The 19,896-nt window shown below is 40.1% G+C and overlaps 1 protein-coding gene across 8 annotated transcripts in view; it reads right to left on the bottom strand.

The window, feature by feature from the left end:
- Positions 1-1,911: 1,911 nt before the first annotated feature.
- rims2a (regulating synaptic membrane exocytosis 2a) overlaps positions 1,912-19,896 on the bottom strand; it is a gene marked incomplete at its 5' end in the record, with an annotated part of 160,154 nt that continues 142,169 nt past the window's right edge. For all 8 annotated transcript variants that reach the window (XM_079240332.1, XM_079240336.1, XM_079240334.1 and 5 more), the window contains 5 exons: positions 1,912-3,396; positions 3,489-3,628; positions 3,758-3,859; positions 3,958-4,070; positions 4,212-4,353. In XM_079240332.1, coding sequence (XP_079096458.1) covers positions 3,193-3,396; positions 3,489-3,628; positions 3,758-3,859; positions 3,958-4,070; positions 4,212-4,353 — 701 coding nt within the window. In that variant the 3' untranslated portion in view covers positions 1,912-3,192. The remainder of the gene's footprint in view (positions 3,397-3,488; positions 3,629-3,757; positions 3,860-3,957; positions 4,071-4,211; positions 4,354-19,896) is intronic.

Genomic DNA, 19,896 nt, shown 5'->3' with positions numbered 1-19,896 from the left:
TTCACAGGGTATGTTCTGATATTGATGAGTGGGTGGGAACACATCTCACCAGTTTCTGTACTTCAGAAGCCTTGTTGTAAAGCTGACTAACCTGGCTTTAAGACATCAACTGGTATAATAACCGTCTGATGCATGAATTATTAAATATAAACACCATATTTTTTCACATGTCATATTTTACTTCTGCAGACATGTACAGAAACACTTTTCTTTGTTTGTATTAATATTTGACTATTTACTTAGTTTTTTATTTGATATATATATATTTTTTTAGAAATATTTACAAAATATTATATAGTCATGTTTATGTCATAGAAATATTCTATAAAAATGGATTAGTCAGTTCTAGACCTGTTTATCACTGAGGTAAAGTTGGTGATTACATGTACGTGTATATATGAAGTTTTATACTATGTTTATTCTTCAGTGAGTGGAAGTGTGTTGGGTGACTGTACTCATGTCCACTGAAGAGGCAAAACCTATGAATGTACTAGAAAACAGCCTTTTAATAGGTGTCCACTGTAGTAGACACAATGCATTAAAGGGTTAAAGGGAAAAATAACTGACTCATCACAAATTTCCTTATTTTTTGTACAAAAGTTCAGTTACAATTATACTGTTTTACTGTCTTGCATGTTGCTTTTGTGTGTCCGTGTGTGTATGTGTGTAAGTGTGGATAAATTCACCACCCAACTCTTTGCACTGATGTAATATCAATTTTTTTTTATTTTTAATTTGAAAAATAACTTACATAAATCTCTGTACTCAACCATACTTAACCAAGACATAGCCTTGGTATTAACACATTGCACCAAAAAAAGAGAAAATGAAAAGGCATTCAAAAGGATAAATAACATATGTCTTTGTCATCATGAGGCATTTTTCCTCTTCCAAAATAGTCTATGAATCTGTTTGTGGTACTTTATTTATTCAAATTCTGACATCTAAAGGTATGTACAGTGGAAATGAAAATGAAAACATAGGCTGTATTCTGTTACAGCGACAAAGTTTTTCTTTGACATTAAAATGCATCGTCTGCACGTGGAAAAGGAATAATGCCTCAGCTCAAATTCATCCAGACATACTGCAACTATAAGACTTATGTACTTCCCGAACATGAGAAGTATTTAGAATTACTAAAAATATAAAATAAAAAATAAACTGGTCTTGGCTTTTTAAATGAAACTAATAAAAATATAGTAAATTAATTTCATTTTCTTTAAAACAAGAGAAAAAAAAACAACCTTTTTCTGTGGCAATATCCCTTATTTAAACTTGTGATTTTGCTCTTCTTCACTTACAGTGCCTGTAAAATCCAACCGTAGCAACACACACACACACACACACACACACACACACACACACACACACACACACACACACACACACACTCGCATCTTCTGCTTGTTTGCTGCTTCTTGATAAGGTAAAGACCTCTTTGCTGTACCAGTACAGATTATTTTTGCATGTTTGTCAACAATACTGAAATAAAATACACTTGCAATCACAACTATGTCGCCAGCCTTCGTTAGATACAAAATAGTTTTTCTAGTTTGTTTCTTCAAAAACCTGAAAGAAAATATGACTTTGGGGGTGGAATGTTGTTTCTTTTTTCGTCTTTTTTCTTTCAAATATAATTTTATAGCTTTTTCTTTAAAACCTCAATAACTGGCCGTGGAAGACCAACAACTAATTTGCAGCTCAATTTAACATGAGGGATAAAAGTAATAAAGTTGACATGCACTGTACAAGAAACTGCAAAAATTCCAAATATCATCTTTATCAAAACATGCTGAGACGTTACTGTAAGGTGTGCCCAAGACATGTTGCTGAAAATCCTTTTCAACATGCTTGTTAAAACAAATCAAATCCAAAATGAAAATAGATGATAAATCAATGCAGAGTGAAAAGTAACGGACAGTCCTAAAATTTGGACAATATCAGGGGACTGATCAATGGTAGCGATGAATACTACAATGAGAAGTACCCTGGGACGAGGAAGAAAGAGAAACGTACAATTTGCACATAATGTTTATCTTTATAAGGCAGAAACCTTTTACAATGAAATTAATCATTTACATTTATTTTCATTTTTGTCACATAAACCTTTATTTTTTTTTTTTAAGTTTCCTTTAAGTTTCCCTTATCTGCATGTCTGCAAAGCACAGACTTATGAATGTCTAAAGTATGACAAACAATGTTTTGTTTTGCTTTTTTTTTTTATCACGATGTTGCATTCGCTCCCCTTGAAAACCATGCACTAGTGAAATTTATCTTTAAAAATAATATAAATTGTTGAAAATGGCTGATCTGTTTTATTTATTTTTCTTCTTTTTTGCAAGTTTCAGCCTCAAGAAAATAAATTTCTTCTTTTGTTTAAATCCAGCTAAATTTGTGCCCATGCAAATGAACAAACATAAAAATAAACATTTTTTTTCTTATTTAATTTCCATACAATATATCAACAAAGAAAGAATGATGAAGATTGTACATCTTCCTGTGGGGTTGGGGATTGCTACTGTATATTCTGAAGTGTTGATGGTGGCCACTTTAATATTGCCCCTGTTTAACTGGTGATTTACCAGCACAGGTCGATCAGCACGTGAACCTAGAGTATGCAGAGAGTTGCTTTTGATTTCTGGTAAAGTGTGGAAACACTCAACCCAAAGTAGTGGTTTCCAAAACTGCATTTACACAGCTAGGTCTGTTGGCGTGGCGTGACCAGGCATCCGGCTAGAAACACTGTCACCCCTGCAGATACAGGTACATCAACATGTAGAGAAAACATAAAAAAAGAACAATACAAAAGAAAAAAAAAAAATCAAAGCAATACATTGATTTTTTTTCATTCGATAAGGGCCCCTTGAGAACTCATTTTACTGGTTCCCAGTGTTGACCCCCATGGCTTCGAAATTGAAGAAAACCTGGAACTGATGGATTCCTCGTGCTAAGGAGTTCATTCCAGCCTCCTCCAAATAACAACAACACCTGGCAATCCCTGCCGCCGGGCGCCTGCGACACACTTTGCCACGTGCACAATGTGCGCAACGTTTTTGCTCAAAACACAGGATCGCATTTGCACCCCTAGAAACAGGCTCAGAAGACACAACATCAAGCATGCAGTGTAACCGGGGCTTGTGACCTGTAGTCGCAACACTGGCTGCTACAACAACGCTATCAGTCCACACGCTGCTATGATCGAGAGAAACTGTCCAGTGAGGATTGGGAAGCTCTTCTTGTCAGTGGGGCCAGAGTTGGGTCCACCAGCGAGGACGGTGGAAAGAGCTTGTACCAGCCAATCACCATGTTGGACAGGTCCAGCTCGTTTAACAGTATCTGAACTGCTCCCATGAAAGATTTATGGTCCATACGTCCGTAGTCGCCCCATACGATGACCTGCAAAACAAAAGAGAGAAAGAAAAATGAATGAGATTATCTATCATGTACTGCGTTCCCCTTTCAAGTAATTAAAGCAAACACACCCTCACCTGTAAAACCTTTCCTCCCGGATTCTCCTCAAACGGCAGTTGCTGCTGGTAAAGAGGATCCAAGGTTTTTCTTGCTACTTTAGTTTTCTTTTTGGCTATGCAGGCTCCGTTTTCCAGTAGGTAGACCTTTACATATGGTGCTGGACATGAGGAAAGAGAAGCAGAGTCATTTGTCCGACCTCCTGCTGTCGTCTGTAAAATCCACCTGAAACTTTCTGAATCTCTGAGAAAACTCCATAAAAATCCGTCTGACTGAGGGATTCAATTACCTGGCAGTGCCTTGGAACCTGGTTTTCCCACAAGGCCACGGGCTCTAATGATCTCCACTTCCAGCGCTCCTTTCTTCTCCACCATGCCAATCTGGATGTCTCCTAAATGACACACAAAACCAAAATGAAGCATGAAAGAGTCTAAAAGGTAAAGAGTAACAGTACTTTATTTAACAGAATTAGATGAAACTAGTTCTGACCCATAGGCGGAGTAGCCAAAGTCTGACGTCCAACCAGCTGGGCGGGGCCGAGACCATCCAGGAAGTCACTGAACTGAGCATCGGAGGAGAGCCTCACACCGGGGAAGATGAGACTGAAAAAGAGAGAAACATTACAGATCGTTGAGGAGGGGTCGGTAAAACTTACAGCATCCAGTCTAAGTTAAAACCACTTGCTGCAAAGTGTTTAACATAAATATGTGAGGAGCAGCATTTTAACATCCTCATCTCCTTACTTTCCCTCGGAGCTGTAGCTGTTCATGCTTCCATCTGTGGACTCCCGACTGGCCTGCCGAGTCATCCTGCTCCTCATCTCCACCGCCAGGCCCGTCTCTGTGCTCCTCTGGATCGTGCTGCGCAACTTCTTACCTCCTGCTTCTGCACACAGCGACATACGTGACAAAAGAAGAGAGGGAAAAAGAGCGAGAGACTATTAGTCCTCCAGACTGAATCACAGAATTGTGACACAGCGAGCTGCATTCACATGTCCAAAACACCGATTTCCCCGTGCTTTCAGTGGCACCTATGTAAAGAACTCGTTCCCTGGGAGAAAGCTGAATTCCTCTGTTCGTCGTCAAATTCTTCTCTTTAGCACAATGAGGTGGAAACGATCCGATGAATGCCACTGCAAAGCCTCCACACACATCACGGCTCCTTGTGGATTTTCTAAACAGAACAACACGTACAGCCTCCAGGGGTCTCCGAGGAACCACTGTGGGTCCATACCCCACCTACACCCCCATCCCTACAACTCGTCTCACTACCACCATTCTAACTGATCCAAGGAGACAGCTGACACCCCCCATTAGGCCTGCAGCAGTTCATCTACAGCCAGCATGCATTGGGACCACGCGGTTTCGCCTACGGCAGATGCATATACCTACTTAAAATACAGGATGAATGGTTCAGTGCTTGATGCACGCCTGCCAATCGGCACACACACACATGTACACATACACACACTCATAAAGAGAAGCCTCCCTTCTGCTACACATGTACATGTATTTTCTATTAAGAAAGATGTCGCTGGCTTGTAGAGAAGGCACTTCGGCAATGAAATCAGGCACAATAAACCAACTTGAAAAAATGCGTGTAATCTTGACGCATGTATTTGTAAATGGCTGAGCTGTGATAAAAGGCTTCTCATATCGGAGATAGGGAATGTTGCAGCTGTTCTTTTTTAGGTGCGGGGCTCCTTCTCCTTCTATCTGCAAATCAAATGACTGAAAAATGAGGACAAGATCATGTTATTTCCCAGTGAGCCGAGAATCCCTGCAAAGCCTTACAGCAGCTTGATAACACGCTTATCACAAGCACGCTGTTCAGCACAGAAAGGTCCAAACTGTTGACAAACAAAGGGTTTCCATGGATATTATGTCATTTTCTTCTAATAATTTGCCTGTTTTTGTGACTGACTCATGTCTAGACTTCTGTGTTTCTAATCAACTTAAAAGCTCGGCCGTCTTTAGCAGCGATAGCATCACAAGCGGGGCTGAAAGAAGGAAACATGATTGTTTGGTCATGTCTCATAGAAGCATGTAATAAACAGTCATAATGCTTTTTCAGCCTTGAAATCTCAGTAATTCATCTGGCCTCCACCTCCTCCTCCTGCTCTTCTGGTGCTACAAAGGCAGAGGCAGCCTCAGAGGTCGTCTCTGACGTCTGCAGCAGACTTCTTCCACCAATCAGCAGCGACGAGATCTTATCAATGAACACTAACAACATACGATTTCAATGCCAGTGGATGAATTCTCTGTATGTACAGCAGTCGTTATAAAAAGGCTTCTGGTGTTATTTCTAAGCACAAAGTTGCTGCTACTTTTATGTCAAACTAAAGTAGATGCTTTCAAAAATCAAAATTTATGCTCAAAGACTGAAAAACTGCAGCAAAGCGACGCAAAGGAAGACTTTCATTTGCAAGTCTTAATATCACCTAAAGTAAAACAACAAAGAATTACAACTTGAGAGGCACAGAAATAAACATATCGTAGGCGTTGTCAGTATTGTTCAGGAAATTTAAACTGACACAGTCCTGAAATAAGCACCACCGCCCACACCAGGCTTTTAGCAACCATTCATTCTGCTTACAACTCGCTCAACTCTCGCTTCTCATTCACAGAATTAGAGAATACCAGCAGAGTTTATCAGGACACAGGCTGATTTCTTTAAGCACCCATGTTAACCGCACAGATTCACAGCAACAGCAACAAACGGACTATGAATGATGAGTGTGTATTACAAGGTTATAAACAGCTACAATCAACTACAATCTACTGATAAAGCATCTCTTCCCACAAACAATATCTGCACATATTGCCAATAATCCTAAATCCACATCCTTTCATTCAGTGATTTTCTTCACATTGAGCAGCACTGCTGCCCCCCCCCCCCCCCCCCCCCCCCCCCCCACACACACACACACACACACCACCACCAGGTCAGCAGATGCTTCCTCAGTTGTCATCTTACCTCCATCCTCTTCATCAAAGGAGTTCATGCAGGGAAAATAGACAGCCAGCGCTTCGAAGGATGCGGACAGGCTCATCTTGCTCTGGGAGCACTGGATCCGCATCCCCGGAGCCGCCGTGGAGGTGTCGTGCCCCTGCCTTCCCATGGTGACCAGGAGCTGTTCTTCTCAAATGCGCTTAATCAAACCACGAAGATGTCAATCGTTCTTTTTAACGTCTATCTCATAAATGAGCTAAAATTCATCAGAATGGAAGGAAAGCTCAGCGGTAGAAGGTGCTGCTGGCCGTTATCTAGTCTCTCTCTGGATGTTCTCTAGGTTGCATCTCAGCTAGAGCTTCAGAAAAACGTCGCTTCACTGCTCGAGTCTTGTGCTGTCTGGGTCTGACGCTCTTGCTGCACCTCTTTCTTCAGCAGGGGGAGGGGAGAGAGCTGTGCTGCGCTTCACCAATCACAGGGCTGGGCTGCTCAGGCGCACCTCTGCTGGCTCTGCGGGCGAACAAGCTCTACCCAGAGATACTGAGCCCCCTCCTCACTCTGCTTCTCACCATTTTCTTTTAATCCCTTTTTTTTTTTTTTCATTATCTGCTTTCTCTCTTTTATCCTTCAGCAGCTATTTTGCTTCTTCTGAGCCACTCATGACTATTATTTGGCTCCTCTCTCCATCCTCTGAGCCACCTCCCTGTCGTACCCTTAGAGGACGGTGAAAACAAGCTGTTATTAGGTTTGACAATGGTCCCGCTCCTCTTTGAGAGGGCTGGAGCCACATGGCAGCCACTCAGAGTTCACGTGCCAAACTCTGCTCTCTTCTTCAACAACATCATCACAGCTGTGTTGTGGTTTTTTATGTGGTGGGGGAGATCCACTCAGCTTCTCTGGTTAATTTATTACCAAGAAAGACAAACGGACTGCTTAATAAAGTTTACACGCTTCTCCTAAAGACTTTCTCCATCAGCCCTTTGCAGCCTCTCAGTCGGATCTCATTTCGTTTAGAAAATTCAATTTTCCTTGAAGAATTGTTGCCCACATTTTAAAACAGTCTAAGAGGAAAATGTCAAACATGTCTAAATATAACTTTTTTATCACCCTGTTACAACTATTTTCAGACACTCGTGGTCAGAATATTTCAACATCCATGACAGTGGTATGAAGTAAAATCTGTACTTTGCAGGTGGTCTCTGAAATGCCGATGAATCTTCTGTTCAGAGTGTAAACACAAAGAGCAAATGTATGAAGCTAAACATAAACTTCTGGTAACTGTCAGCTCTACACCTTAGCTTCAAACTGAAAAAGCTCCAATCCAACACATCCAGGACACATCTGCAGAGAGCCAACTGCTTTGGTACAAGATATCTCTCTGGCAGAATAGGCACAGGACAAGACAATCACAGTGTTCTCTTTACCAGCGTAAATATAGAAAGCTCCCTGCAGTGTCAGTGTTGAAGTAAAAGTTCTCCACTATGAGACATTGCAACCTACTTCCACAATGAAACCACTTACTGCCGTCCATTTGCAGAGTCCATCTAGGTCAGCGCAGACAAAAACAACTCCTAACATTTACAGCTGCAGGGAAAACAAACAGCTGCAATATTAGCAGGTGGGTCTTTATAAGTCTCATTTAAGACGCATCCATGAGTTTGAAATGAAGGCAAATTATTTCTTCAGCAGAGATAAAACATATTAAATCCTCGGGTCCGTAACTTGTACAGTGCTTTGGAGTTGGACCAAACTTATTAAAAACTTAGTACATCCTATATGCTGTGTGCTTTAAAGCCAGTGTTTCGAAAGTCGAGGTTTATTGTGAGAATGTTCCCATCTTAGCATTAGCATCTAGCTTACAGCAAAACTGTGCTCTAATAAATCCGAATTAGGTCAGTTTGAGCACAAACAAAAGACTTGAAAACACAGCCTTTGATATTTTCCTCATGAGTGCATATAAATATGACATCTGATATTGTTATCATTTCAGAAAAAGATAAAAACATTTACTTTTGCCAGCTAAAACACTGACCAGCTTTAACTTTAACTGACAGCAGCTAACCAGCGGGTTAAAGCATCCCAAAAGTTTCAGCTTTATCTGATTGTCTCAAAGTCTGATCCTCACAAAATCCGAACATTTAATCTTCACAACAAACGTCAGTAGCGAGGCCGAGGCCTCAGAAAGAGCTGCTGTTGCTCCTCTGGTTAAAAGAGACAACGTGAAACATCTGTAAAGAGCTTAAACCCTTTAGCTCCAAACAGATTGCAACAACAAACAAACAAAATGAAGAAAATCAACAACTTGATGCCCATAAACTAACAGCTAAAACGCTCCAGGACTTAAACACCTCTAAACTATTATGACAAGCATCACTGACCTGGACGGGGAGAGCTGTAAACAACAACAATAAAATGTGCTTTCCATCTGCAGTTTGGTGCAGAATGGGAGGAGACATGTTTATTTGATCTAATGCTCCAGTTTTTTGAGAATCTAATGATGTGTTTGTTTGTTTTTTATTCAAATGATCTAATCATGTAATGACATGTAATGATTAAAGTGGAACTATTCTGTGCATTTCAGGCTAATTCATTTATATTTCTGAGACCAGAAGGGCTGGGATTGATCGAGTTATTGTCACAAATTTCTTTATTTACTTCAGACCGACCCTCTCCGTAGGCTGTCAGATCAGCCTGTGGGCAAAACGGGTGGATTGAGACTCTTCTGCATTAAGCCCCGCCTCCTGCCACTGCACTACATCGGGAGCGCGCACGCCAACTGCTTTCGCCGTCATTGTAACATCTCATAAACAGAAGGATTAGGCTCATATGAACTCAATAAAAAAAACAAAATACAATGTCAGCAAATAGCATGCAGCCCTACATGTTGGAACCTGAATCCGACCCTGCAAACTAAGTGGAAAACAGCAACCCACAGCAACGAATGCAGCAGGATGTGTCTCTTTGGTGAACTCACCAGCCATCGTTGGAAATAACTTTATCCCATGTTTTCCACCCGCCTGATGTATTTGTACATGCCCTTGTTAACCAGTAGAAGGTAACCAATCACCGAACCTTATCCCCCGGGACGTCACAAGGATTTCCAAGTAGAAAATCTAATGCTCCAGTTTTTTGAGAATCTAATGATGTGTTTGCTTTTTTTATTCAAATGATTTAATCATGTAATGACATGTAATGATGTTTCACATCACATATACATTATAAAAATTACATTTCATACCCACATATATATATATATATATGTATATATATATATATATATATATATATGTATATATATATATATATATATATATATATATATATATATATATATATATATATATATATATATATATATATATATATGTATGTATATGAGAAGATATTTTCTTTTGTAATATCAGCCATAAATATAAAAATTTGAAAGATCAGGATCAATTTGAAAGATCCATTTATCTTTCACTGTGTTTCTCAGGTAATTAAAGCCGTGATTAAACCAGGAAAAACAGAATTAAACCTGTTGAAGCAGTGAGGAGGCACAGAGCCACATCACAACACAAAATCACTACAGCTTATAATGAAATAATTAGTGAAAGACAATGCAGTCTTATCTTCTTAAAGGTTTATATGACAACTTCAACAACAAGCAGCCGTAACCAAAGCCGCAGCAGAACACTGCAGTGCATTTCTCCCCTGTCTGAACGACTCGTGTGCCAGGCTACACGTGCCTATTCATTCCAGCGGCTCATCCAACACGTGTTGTCAGCTTCAACTTTTGCTCCTTTGACACAGTTTATTCTTGCACATCCACCCACAACAAAGTGGCACATTTTTCACTGTCGCTCCTTAACACGCTGCAGATGAAATAAAGCTTAATTACAGTCTGCATAAATGTGTTCAATACAGCACATGGATGTGTTAAAGGAGGGCAAAAATAGATGTCACACTTCGGTCGATGAGCTACAAGAAAACTTGTGTTTGCTGCATTATTAACAGAACAAAAGGCTGCTAATCACTGATAATCTCAAGCAATTGTGACATTGTGCTTACAAAAGATAAAGAGTCAGGGTTGTGTTGCTGCGTTAGCTCAGAGAACTCATTAGGAAAATGTTTCTGTTTCATCAATATGACTTTTCAGACATTTAAATCATGTCCGAACAGGGTGGATTTTACATGCATCTGGGCCAAATCAGCTGGAGCCAGAAGATTCGATAAACGCCATGAAGACTATCCTCAGGCTCTAAAGGTACATTCTGATGTCGTGACAAATGCGAGTTAGAACTGAACACGAAAACCTGGTCCCACTCCAACATGCATGACAAACCAGCATGACAGTGGATATGTAACTGGAAACTACAAGCACTTCAGAGGACAGGAATGGGAAAAATCTAGCCGATTCAAAAACAGCAACAAAGGAGCACAATATCCCAGAAGTCCTGTGAGATGTGCCTGGCAGGCAGCAGGGATCACAGGGGGAAGAAGTTTTCCTGACTGATGAAGCTGAGCCAGGCCAGGCGTCAGAGAGGGACTCTGGCCCTACACACTGTAAACACAGTCTAATAGAGGGCTCTAACCCTGAAAGTCACACGCACAGACTGAGGCAAACAGACACACACGACTCTAATGCACACACACCAGGACACCAATGAGTACATGTACAAAGGTATTTAAACACACTATGTCTTTTCTCAGTTTACATTCTTCGCTGTCAACATGATGCTGGCCAGTCCTACAGTCTGGATGTGCAGCTTCCCCTGCTGTGTCCCAACTCAAACATGATGAGAATTATGTCGGGAACCTGTTTAGGATGGACCCCACCTCATGCTCAAGGACAGCAGACATAGCCCCCCCCCCACCACCGCCGCCAGCTCACCCCTCACAACACTGAACAGGATGGATGGATAATAGTTTATTATATATTAAAAAAAACAAAAAAAAACAACAACTTTGTTATTCTGCCTTTCTTAAAGACATAATTAAAGCCATATTCACATATTGGCTCTGGACTGTGAAAAGTGCAGAAATTTATCTAATGTATCAGTAAGAAAAGTGCCTCTTTTTACAGCTAATAAATACAAATTAATACAATAATTAGAGCACGATAGACTGTTTTTTCTAAAAGGAATATGGAGTTTATCCCAGAACTCGTGTAGATTGTATTAAATAAAGTGGCGGCTTCGTATATATATGTGAGTGTATATATATACATATATATATATATATATATATATATATATATATATATATATATATATATATATATACATATATATATATATATATACATATATATATATATATATATATATATATATATATATATATATATATATATATATATATATATATATATATATATATATATATATATATATATGTGGAAATAAAACTTTATTGTGTTGGCTTTAGCAGTTTTCCACAAAATTCCTGAGAAGAGAATGAAGACTATACGAGAAGAAAACATTATATGTTTAAAGAGTCTGGTGGTGAGAAAGCATTCAGACATTGTTTTGTGGAGAATTGTTGCATATGAGTCGTGTAAGTGTTTGTAGGCATCGTTGCTCAATCAATCAGCAATATTAGGACAGTACAGTGTGATCAGTTTGGCTCTCAGGCCTGAAGGGCCTCAATCCTGCAGGGGTTCCATGTATCCCTGCTCCAACACACCTGGCTACAATTAGTCAGTCATTGTGCAGAATTTCATTGGCTGTTGTAACCATATACTGCAAGCCAGGTGTGTTGGAGCAGGGATACATGGAACCCCTGCAGGACAGCGACTCCTGCAGACTGACTTTGGACACCCCTGAGTTACATAATAATTAAGTCAAAATATCACAAATATGCGATGAGGCTAATGATGTGGAAGTTAAAGAGAATAAATTAGGCTAAAGCTTCACAATAACAACAGAAAGCTTCACTTAAAGCTAGAAACGTGTGTTTAATACCTTTGCAGAAAAGTCACTCTGGTGAAAGTTGGGAAACACGACAAATATAAACTATGATAACATGTGAACTGCTGTAAACGTTGGTATGGTTTGTCTCCTGGCTGCTTCCATCCGCTCTCTGTGTCACGTGCTGAAGTTGCAGCAGACGGAGAGCTCCTGAAGGACTGGAGGGGATTTAAGCACCGCCAAGATTAAAAAAGACAAACAGAAACTGCTGATATATTATCAGCTGATTTTTCTTACAATCACAACAAAGCGTCATAACAAGTCATCTTACATATGGAAACCGCAACAATGTCATCACAGCATGACTACTCTTCCTCAGGAAAGAGGAAATGCATGTTTCCCTGGGTGTGTATGAGGCACGGAAACATCATGCTCATGCTATATGACTAGCCTTCCCACAGTATTTTTATTTATTTTTTTTATCTAGTGCATGTCTCATCCAACTTCCTCTCTGACTGACAGCTGCACTCTGGTGCTGTCAATATGTAAGGACACAACAATCAGAAGAGGAAGTCCGTAAAGCATTTTTAGCAGCAGTTAAGATCTGAAAAATGTGGAGTGGAAGTTCAGCTTTAGTCTAAAGGGATGACTGTGCCGTGCTCCTACTGTCTGAACGAAGGTCTCTTTAGGTACAGAAGGCTTATAGCTGAAGACCGCAATCTATAATAAGCATGGAAAATATTTAGCAGCTGCTAGAACATTTAGACTGGACTGACTCAAATTGTAAAGAAAAACCTCAAAAGTTTGTTTTTATTAGAAAAATTGGACTTTGGTTTTTAAGGAAGTTGTACAGAAGTTTTTTTCTGCAGAAACCGCAAACCACAAACTATGACAAAGAGATTTAACAGCAGCCAGAAACTGAGTCACGGTGAACATTTTAGTTTTAGTTTACTGTGAGCGAAGACGGCACATGAATCATAGCTCCGTGCACTCTGGTTGTGTGCCCATTTCATTTACAAAATGAGCTCCTGCAACTATTACTGTGCATTCCAGATTTAAGATGGGCAGATTGGTGCTGAGTAGCAGTTAGCTTCTAAGCACGAGAAACAAGCACAACGCAGCGCAACAGATGCAGACGCTCGTGCATAACATGAAGTTTATGCCTGTTTCTGCCAGAGACACCGTGTGCTGCTGGATTTGTCAAAACAATTTATAGAGTCCACTAACATTAATAAGCATGGCTCTTCAATAAACATCACATTTTCAGTGATTTGTACAAAACCAAAAAAGCATGTTGCAGCACACTTGTATAAAGCTTACAAAGCTGCACTGCAGGCATGCAGACAGCAAAACGTCAGACTTTTTACACCATACAACAAACATGAGATCCGAGACCCAAACACGGGAGCTCTCAGTTGCTGACCTGGTGAAACAGGATTATAAACATCCACACTGGTGGTAATGGTTTGGAACAATTAAAGCGTGTGATGATTACTGGTACTCCCAACAGTAATCAGTCATTCTTTGGATGTTGTGGCTGATTCTTGAGAAAAAAAACGTAACATTAACAGCATGAAAGCCGAGACCAGAACACATGCGCGTCGACGTATTCAGGTCAACGCAGAGAAGATTCTTCTGAGAGTTCAGGCTGATTAACAACCACCTGACCTCTGGTGAATTAGTTTTAATGATGAAAGAAAGAGGACATGAGAAGAGAACAGAAGATGGAAAGGCTGCTCCGTGTGAAAAGAGGAACGGAGGAAACTAGAAAAGCAGAAGTTTATGTATTTTTTTAATGTATTTATCTATCTAAGTAAATGTATGTGTGAGAGCTTTAGTGTGCATACAGGTTATTTGCAGGAGCTTATTAAGAGCAAGAATTTTTCAAAATTTTGTTTTACTTTATTGTATAATAACAATAAATAAAAATAAATACATTTATTGAACGGTGGCGGTTAGCACTGTGGCCTCACAGCAAGAAGGTCACTGGTTTGAGCCCCAGCTGGGGGAGGTTTGAACTGGTCTGTGTGAAGTTTGCATGTTCTCCCCGTGTATGCGTGGGTTGTCTCCGGCAAAGACATGCATGTTAGGTTAACTGGTTGCTCTAAATTGTCCCTAATAGTGTGTGTGTGTGGGTGTGTGTGTGCGTGTGTGTGAGTGTGTGTGGTTGTTTGTTTCTCTGTGCTCCCCCTGTGATGGACTGGTGACCTGTCCAAGGTGCGTCCTGCCTCTCGCCCACTGATTGCTGGGATAAACTCCAGCTTCCCGCGACCCTGAAATGGCCTAAGTGGTTAAGAAAATGGATGGATGGAAAATATATAATATTTATAAATATATTAAATCTTGCTATGATTATTTGAGAAAAAAGAAAACATAAATTGTTGCTTTTTTACTGTACAGGTTTCCTCTGAACTTTGTGCCAGCAACATTAAAATGGAACTATTCTGTGCATTTCAGGCTAATTCATTTATATTTCTGAGACCAGAACGGCTGGGATTGATCGAGTTATTGTCACAAATGGCTTTATTTACTTCAGACCGACCCTCTCCGTAGGCTGTCAGATCAGCCTGTGGGCAAAACGAGTGGATTGAGACTCTTCCGCATTAAGCCCCGCCTCCTGCCACTGCACTACATCGGGAGCGCGCACCGCAACTGCTTCATTGTAACATCTCATAAACAGAAGGATTAGGCTCATATGAACTCAATAAAAAAAACCAAAATACAATGTCAACACATAGCATACAGCCCTACATGTTGGAACCTGAATCAGAGCCTGAAAACAAAGTGGAAAACAGCAACCCACAGCAACGAATGCAGCAGGATGTCTCTCTTTGGTAAACTCACCAGCCATCGTTGGAAATAACTTTATCCCACGTTTTCCACCCGCCTGATGTATTTGTACATGCCCTTGTTAACCAGTAGAAGGTAACCAATCACCGAACCTTATCCCCCGGGACGTCACAAGGATTTCCAAGTAGAAAAAACTCTCTAAAACTAAGCGTTTTTTGTCGCCATGGAAACCGAACGGAGAGAGTGCTGGAACTCAAACTCAAACTCAAACATGCGTTTAGGTGATAAAAAACAGTGTCGTCACTGTAGAAAGCTCAGAAAACTCCAAATACCATAATAGCACCCCTTTAAGAAAAAAAAAGTGGCTGCAAAGTCATGTAAAAACTGCCGAAGAGCTCACTGTTTTATTAGGCCAAGTGGCAACAGGTCAGCATCCGGAGTCAGAAAGACGGCGATATCCCAGACAGGTTGAGCTTCTCAGAGGGAAATCTAGAGAAATGACATTTATTATCCATCCATCTATTCTAAAAACCCACGTTACCTTGCTCAAAGTCACCTGAGCTGAGTACACAGGTAAACTGCACAACCAGGGAAATATTCTAGCCTATGACAGAACCATTCGTTTATTTTGATCTAACTAAGTAAATCATTACTTTATCTATTCAGTTATTTCAGATAATCAGTGCTTCATCCTGTGGACAGAATAAAATTAGGACTATGCTGTTTGGTATCAGAGATCAGTTGGTAGTTTAGCACATATGTGTGTGATATGTATGACTTACATACGTACTGTCTGAACCATCCAAACAGTGTTTTATTGATAGAAAAACAATGTGTTGTTTGCAAGACAATAGCAAACAACATGGTTGTATTTCAGCAATCAGTAAATGAATCTGGTCCATTCATGAAACAAAAGTGGGAAAAATTTGTGGGCAGATTGTTGAGAAGCTGAAATCCTTTCTGAAATAAGAAAACATGTTACGTGATTATGTATCAATTTCACATGTGACAGAACCATTTTCCTTGCTCTAAGATGGAAATGGTTGTGTTGGTATTGTTTAGCATTCATTAACATTTTCAGACATTTTGCAAAAGTGAGGCTGCAGCAGAGTGCCGGAGTCTCCCCGCCTCGGCTGCTTCCGTGTTTCCTGTCTGCCCCGGCTCCGCAGGACATTAATAAGGCGCCTCCGCTCGCCGAGGAGCTGCTGGGAGAGGCCCCGAACTCAACGCAGAAGATAAATTACCTCAGCTGGGAGCTCAAAGTTCAGCCATTTTACTGAATTCTGCTTGTAATTATTTTAATATAATTTATGATGTTATTATGATTTTATTTGTAATTTTTTATGCTTTTTTTCTGTAATGCTTTTAATGTTTCATGTAGAGCACTTTGAATTGTCTTGTACATGAAAGGTGCTATACAAATACACTCGCCTTGCTATTTTACCACATTTACAACAACCTGTCGAAGGAGCTTCAAAGGTCTAAAACTGTGATTCAGGAAACGAAGAGGCCGTTTTCACTGGTGTGTGTTTTCAACTATTGTGGGTCTGAAACTAAAAACACTTAAACATTAAGATACAGTAAAAACATAAGGCTTAAATACATGACTGTTACAAGGCAGCGCTGGTAAAACTGGCCGCGAGGCCTAAGCTTCAGTTCTGTTTGTAAACTTGTCATAAATGTAAATGTCTGTATGTCAAACCTTGGACGAGCTGGCTTGAACCTTGAATTTCCTCTCAAGGACGAATAAAGTATCTTTGATTTGACTTTGATTTGAAAGGACCCTCCAAATTTCCATGCTGTGCTAAAAACTAAGGAGTAAGATTGTGTTTTAAAGCAGGACTTAAAGCTCACAGAGTTGGAGCCATTTTGACGCGGTTGTGGAGTTAATGCCCCAGTTTGGGTGCCAAAACTGAACACGCTCAGTCAGCAGGTCAGCTGGGACGGTGCGAAGAAACAACCTAAGCCTGATGGTCAGTTTCAGTCACTCCCGGCTTACCAGATGTAGCTGTAAACTTGTAAGTGAGTCTTTGTCAAACCTCCTCCTGGTTTGGGGTACTGAATGTTTACCATCTCGGAGGCAGGCTGTCCCTAAACCACCTGCGATGCATCACAGGTAAGAGTCACTGTTTTTTGCATTTCATAGTAACAAAGCTCGTCATAAGAGTGTTCAGGTTTAGGATGAATTTGGCTTGATCATTAATCATCCCTGGAAGCGCTGCGGCGCTGCTTCGTCTGCTGGAAGTGGCATCTCTTTAATAGCTGTGACCTTTGTTGGTCTGCTTTCAGGCCCGTGTTTTTGTATAGATGTCCAACATAACTCACCTCCTCTGAACATGCACATGTTGAAAATGCAGTAATTCTACTAATAATTGGGTAACGACAGAATTCAGCATGTTTGAAGAGGAAGCTGTCGTCATGCAACGATACTGGAGCATAAAGTTAAATCATTTTACTTCCTTTGAGCCTTTATTATAAAACAGTTATGCTTTCTATAAGAACTAACATGAAGGGTCTGACATTTTATTGGTTTATTTCTTTGTTCTGAATAACCAAATACTGGCATTAAGTTTTATCACTCATTGTCTAAGAAAGGACTTTAAATTAAAAGAGTTATATTTTGTGACAGATTTGATCCTTTTTAATGAAACCAATCTAAGAATCTGCTCACTGGAATTCTAGAAAAGGGAATTTGCACTTTGGGAACTCACACTGTCTTCATAATTCACATTGAAGAAGGAGCAGAACGTTCTAACATGCAAGCAAATTCTTCTCTTCATCACAATAACAAATGGTTGAAGAAGAGGCCAGAAAAAATCCCAACCCCATGCACTACACACACACACACACACACACACACACACACACACACACACACACACACACACACACACACACACACACACACACACACATCGTGCACAGACCGCAACAAAATTAATAATTTCATACATAATTACGAAACAAAGAATAAGATTCAGTTTTCATAAAGGAAAATGTAGCACAATGTTCTTATAAACAAGTCGAAGATAACGTGGCAGCAACCTCAAAGTTAGAAATTCACATTTAAAATAGCTTTAAGTAGGAAACACAAACTGGACCTTTAACAAAACGTTCATGTCAAAAACTGTTCAATAATAGTAATTTCTACATCAGCGTATTTCATCTGAGCACATCCTCACTGATACTTAGTAGCATAAATAGAGACTGGAACAAACAGGCAGAGAAAGAAGGACTTTTGTCAGCTACGAGTCAGAAATAAAAAATACACAGCAGAGGAATGCAGGCTGATGTAAGATGGATTTTTTAATGTGCTTGCAGCTTTTTTTTATTACAGTCCATCTATGGCAGAGTCGAACTAAGTCGCAGCGGTTCACTTGGCCTATTTAGGAAATGAACTGGCTTTATTTTATGCTTTAAATAAAATAACCCAGAAACCGGAGGACTGGTCAGTGCAACAAATGAAAATCATGAATCTGTTTAAAATTCAGCTTGCTCATGACGTCCAGCGTAACAACAGCAAAGTCCTGAATGACTGAGCTCAATATTCAACTAAAAGATTCATTCAAGCTCTAAAATGATACTAAATATCATATCAATGGAAGTTTTCTGTTGCTAAGAAACAACAAAGTGGTCATGCTTCTCCAGCACATCCTCCGGTAGGGATTAAACAGCACTGCTGTGACATGCAGTCGCTTGAACACGGGTGAGTTTCTGGTTACATCGCCTCATCCTTTTAGTGTCTTAATTAAAAACAAGCCCCTGTGATAGACTGCCAGTGTGTCCTGAGTGTATCTGGTCTTTCACCTGGTAGCAGCTGGGATGTAGTCCAGCCCTGAACTGGATTAGGCAGGTATAGAAAATGGATTTACTTCATCAATCACAGTAAAGACCTCTGGTCACTGCTGAATTTTTACCAGCATCTGCTACCTGCTGCTACGTGCTGCATGCTTTACTGAATCTTAATCAAAATCAGATTACCTGGCCAACTGCTCATGCATGCATACAAGAACGTTCGGATTGCACACGCTTATAGCAGAACGACATAAACATTAAATCCACCGCATGTTTTGTTCTGGAAATTTGTGCACAGCACCAGGCTTTGTAAAAGTTACAAAAATAAAGCAGTAGTTGATGTTTTAATTATAAACTTTTGGATTTTTTGGACAAAATGAGTTATATTTCTGGTGAAGTCAGGCTCTTTCCGCTGGAGATTGAGAGTTAAAGAACAGCAGTTCAGACTCAAAGCTGCAAACTGTGTACACACCACTCATGGTGATCACCTGGGAGCAAGTCCATTAGACTAACCTGTGTTTGTCAAAGCCGAAGTCGCGATGCTTGGCTGCTTTTTCCCAACCCCCACCAGCACTTGGCAGTGCACACACAGCCATGAATAATCGACTATCCTTTGAATGCACTTTTAAAGTAGAAGATGAGCCTCTCAAAATGTACACGACAAAGTGGATGGAAAACTACTCGCATGTGTTCCTGCACCACCAAAAACACACCCCAAATACAGAAAGGCAGAGATGCATGGTCTTAAAATCTCCATGTGATGCTCTTAGAAGGAACCAGGTGAAATAATGATGACTCTTGGAGATTCAGGCTGCTAGAAGAGGGAAAGTACGCACGTGTTTGTGTAAACAGATACTTTCTTAAGTCTCAGGAAAATGAAAAATCAGCCCAAATGCCAGGTATTAGCCTGTTTTCACAATGTGCTTCTACAAAATATATCTTTTCATCAACAAAACCATCAATTAAAGTCATTAACAAAAGGCTACTCCATCTATCTAAA

This window comes from Telmatherina bonti (genome assembly GCF_933228915.1).
Source record: "Telmatherina bonti genome assembly, chromosome: 5".
In the NCBI taxonomy this organism is placed as follows: Eukaryota; Metazoa; Chordata; class Actinopteri; order Atheriniformes; family Telmatherinidae; genus Telmatherina; species Telmatherina bonti.
Note: the sequence above shows the minus strand (reverse complement) of the source record. Positions and strands in the feature narration are given on the sequence as shown.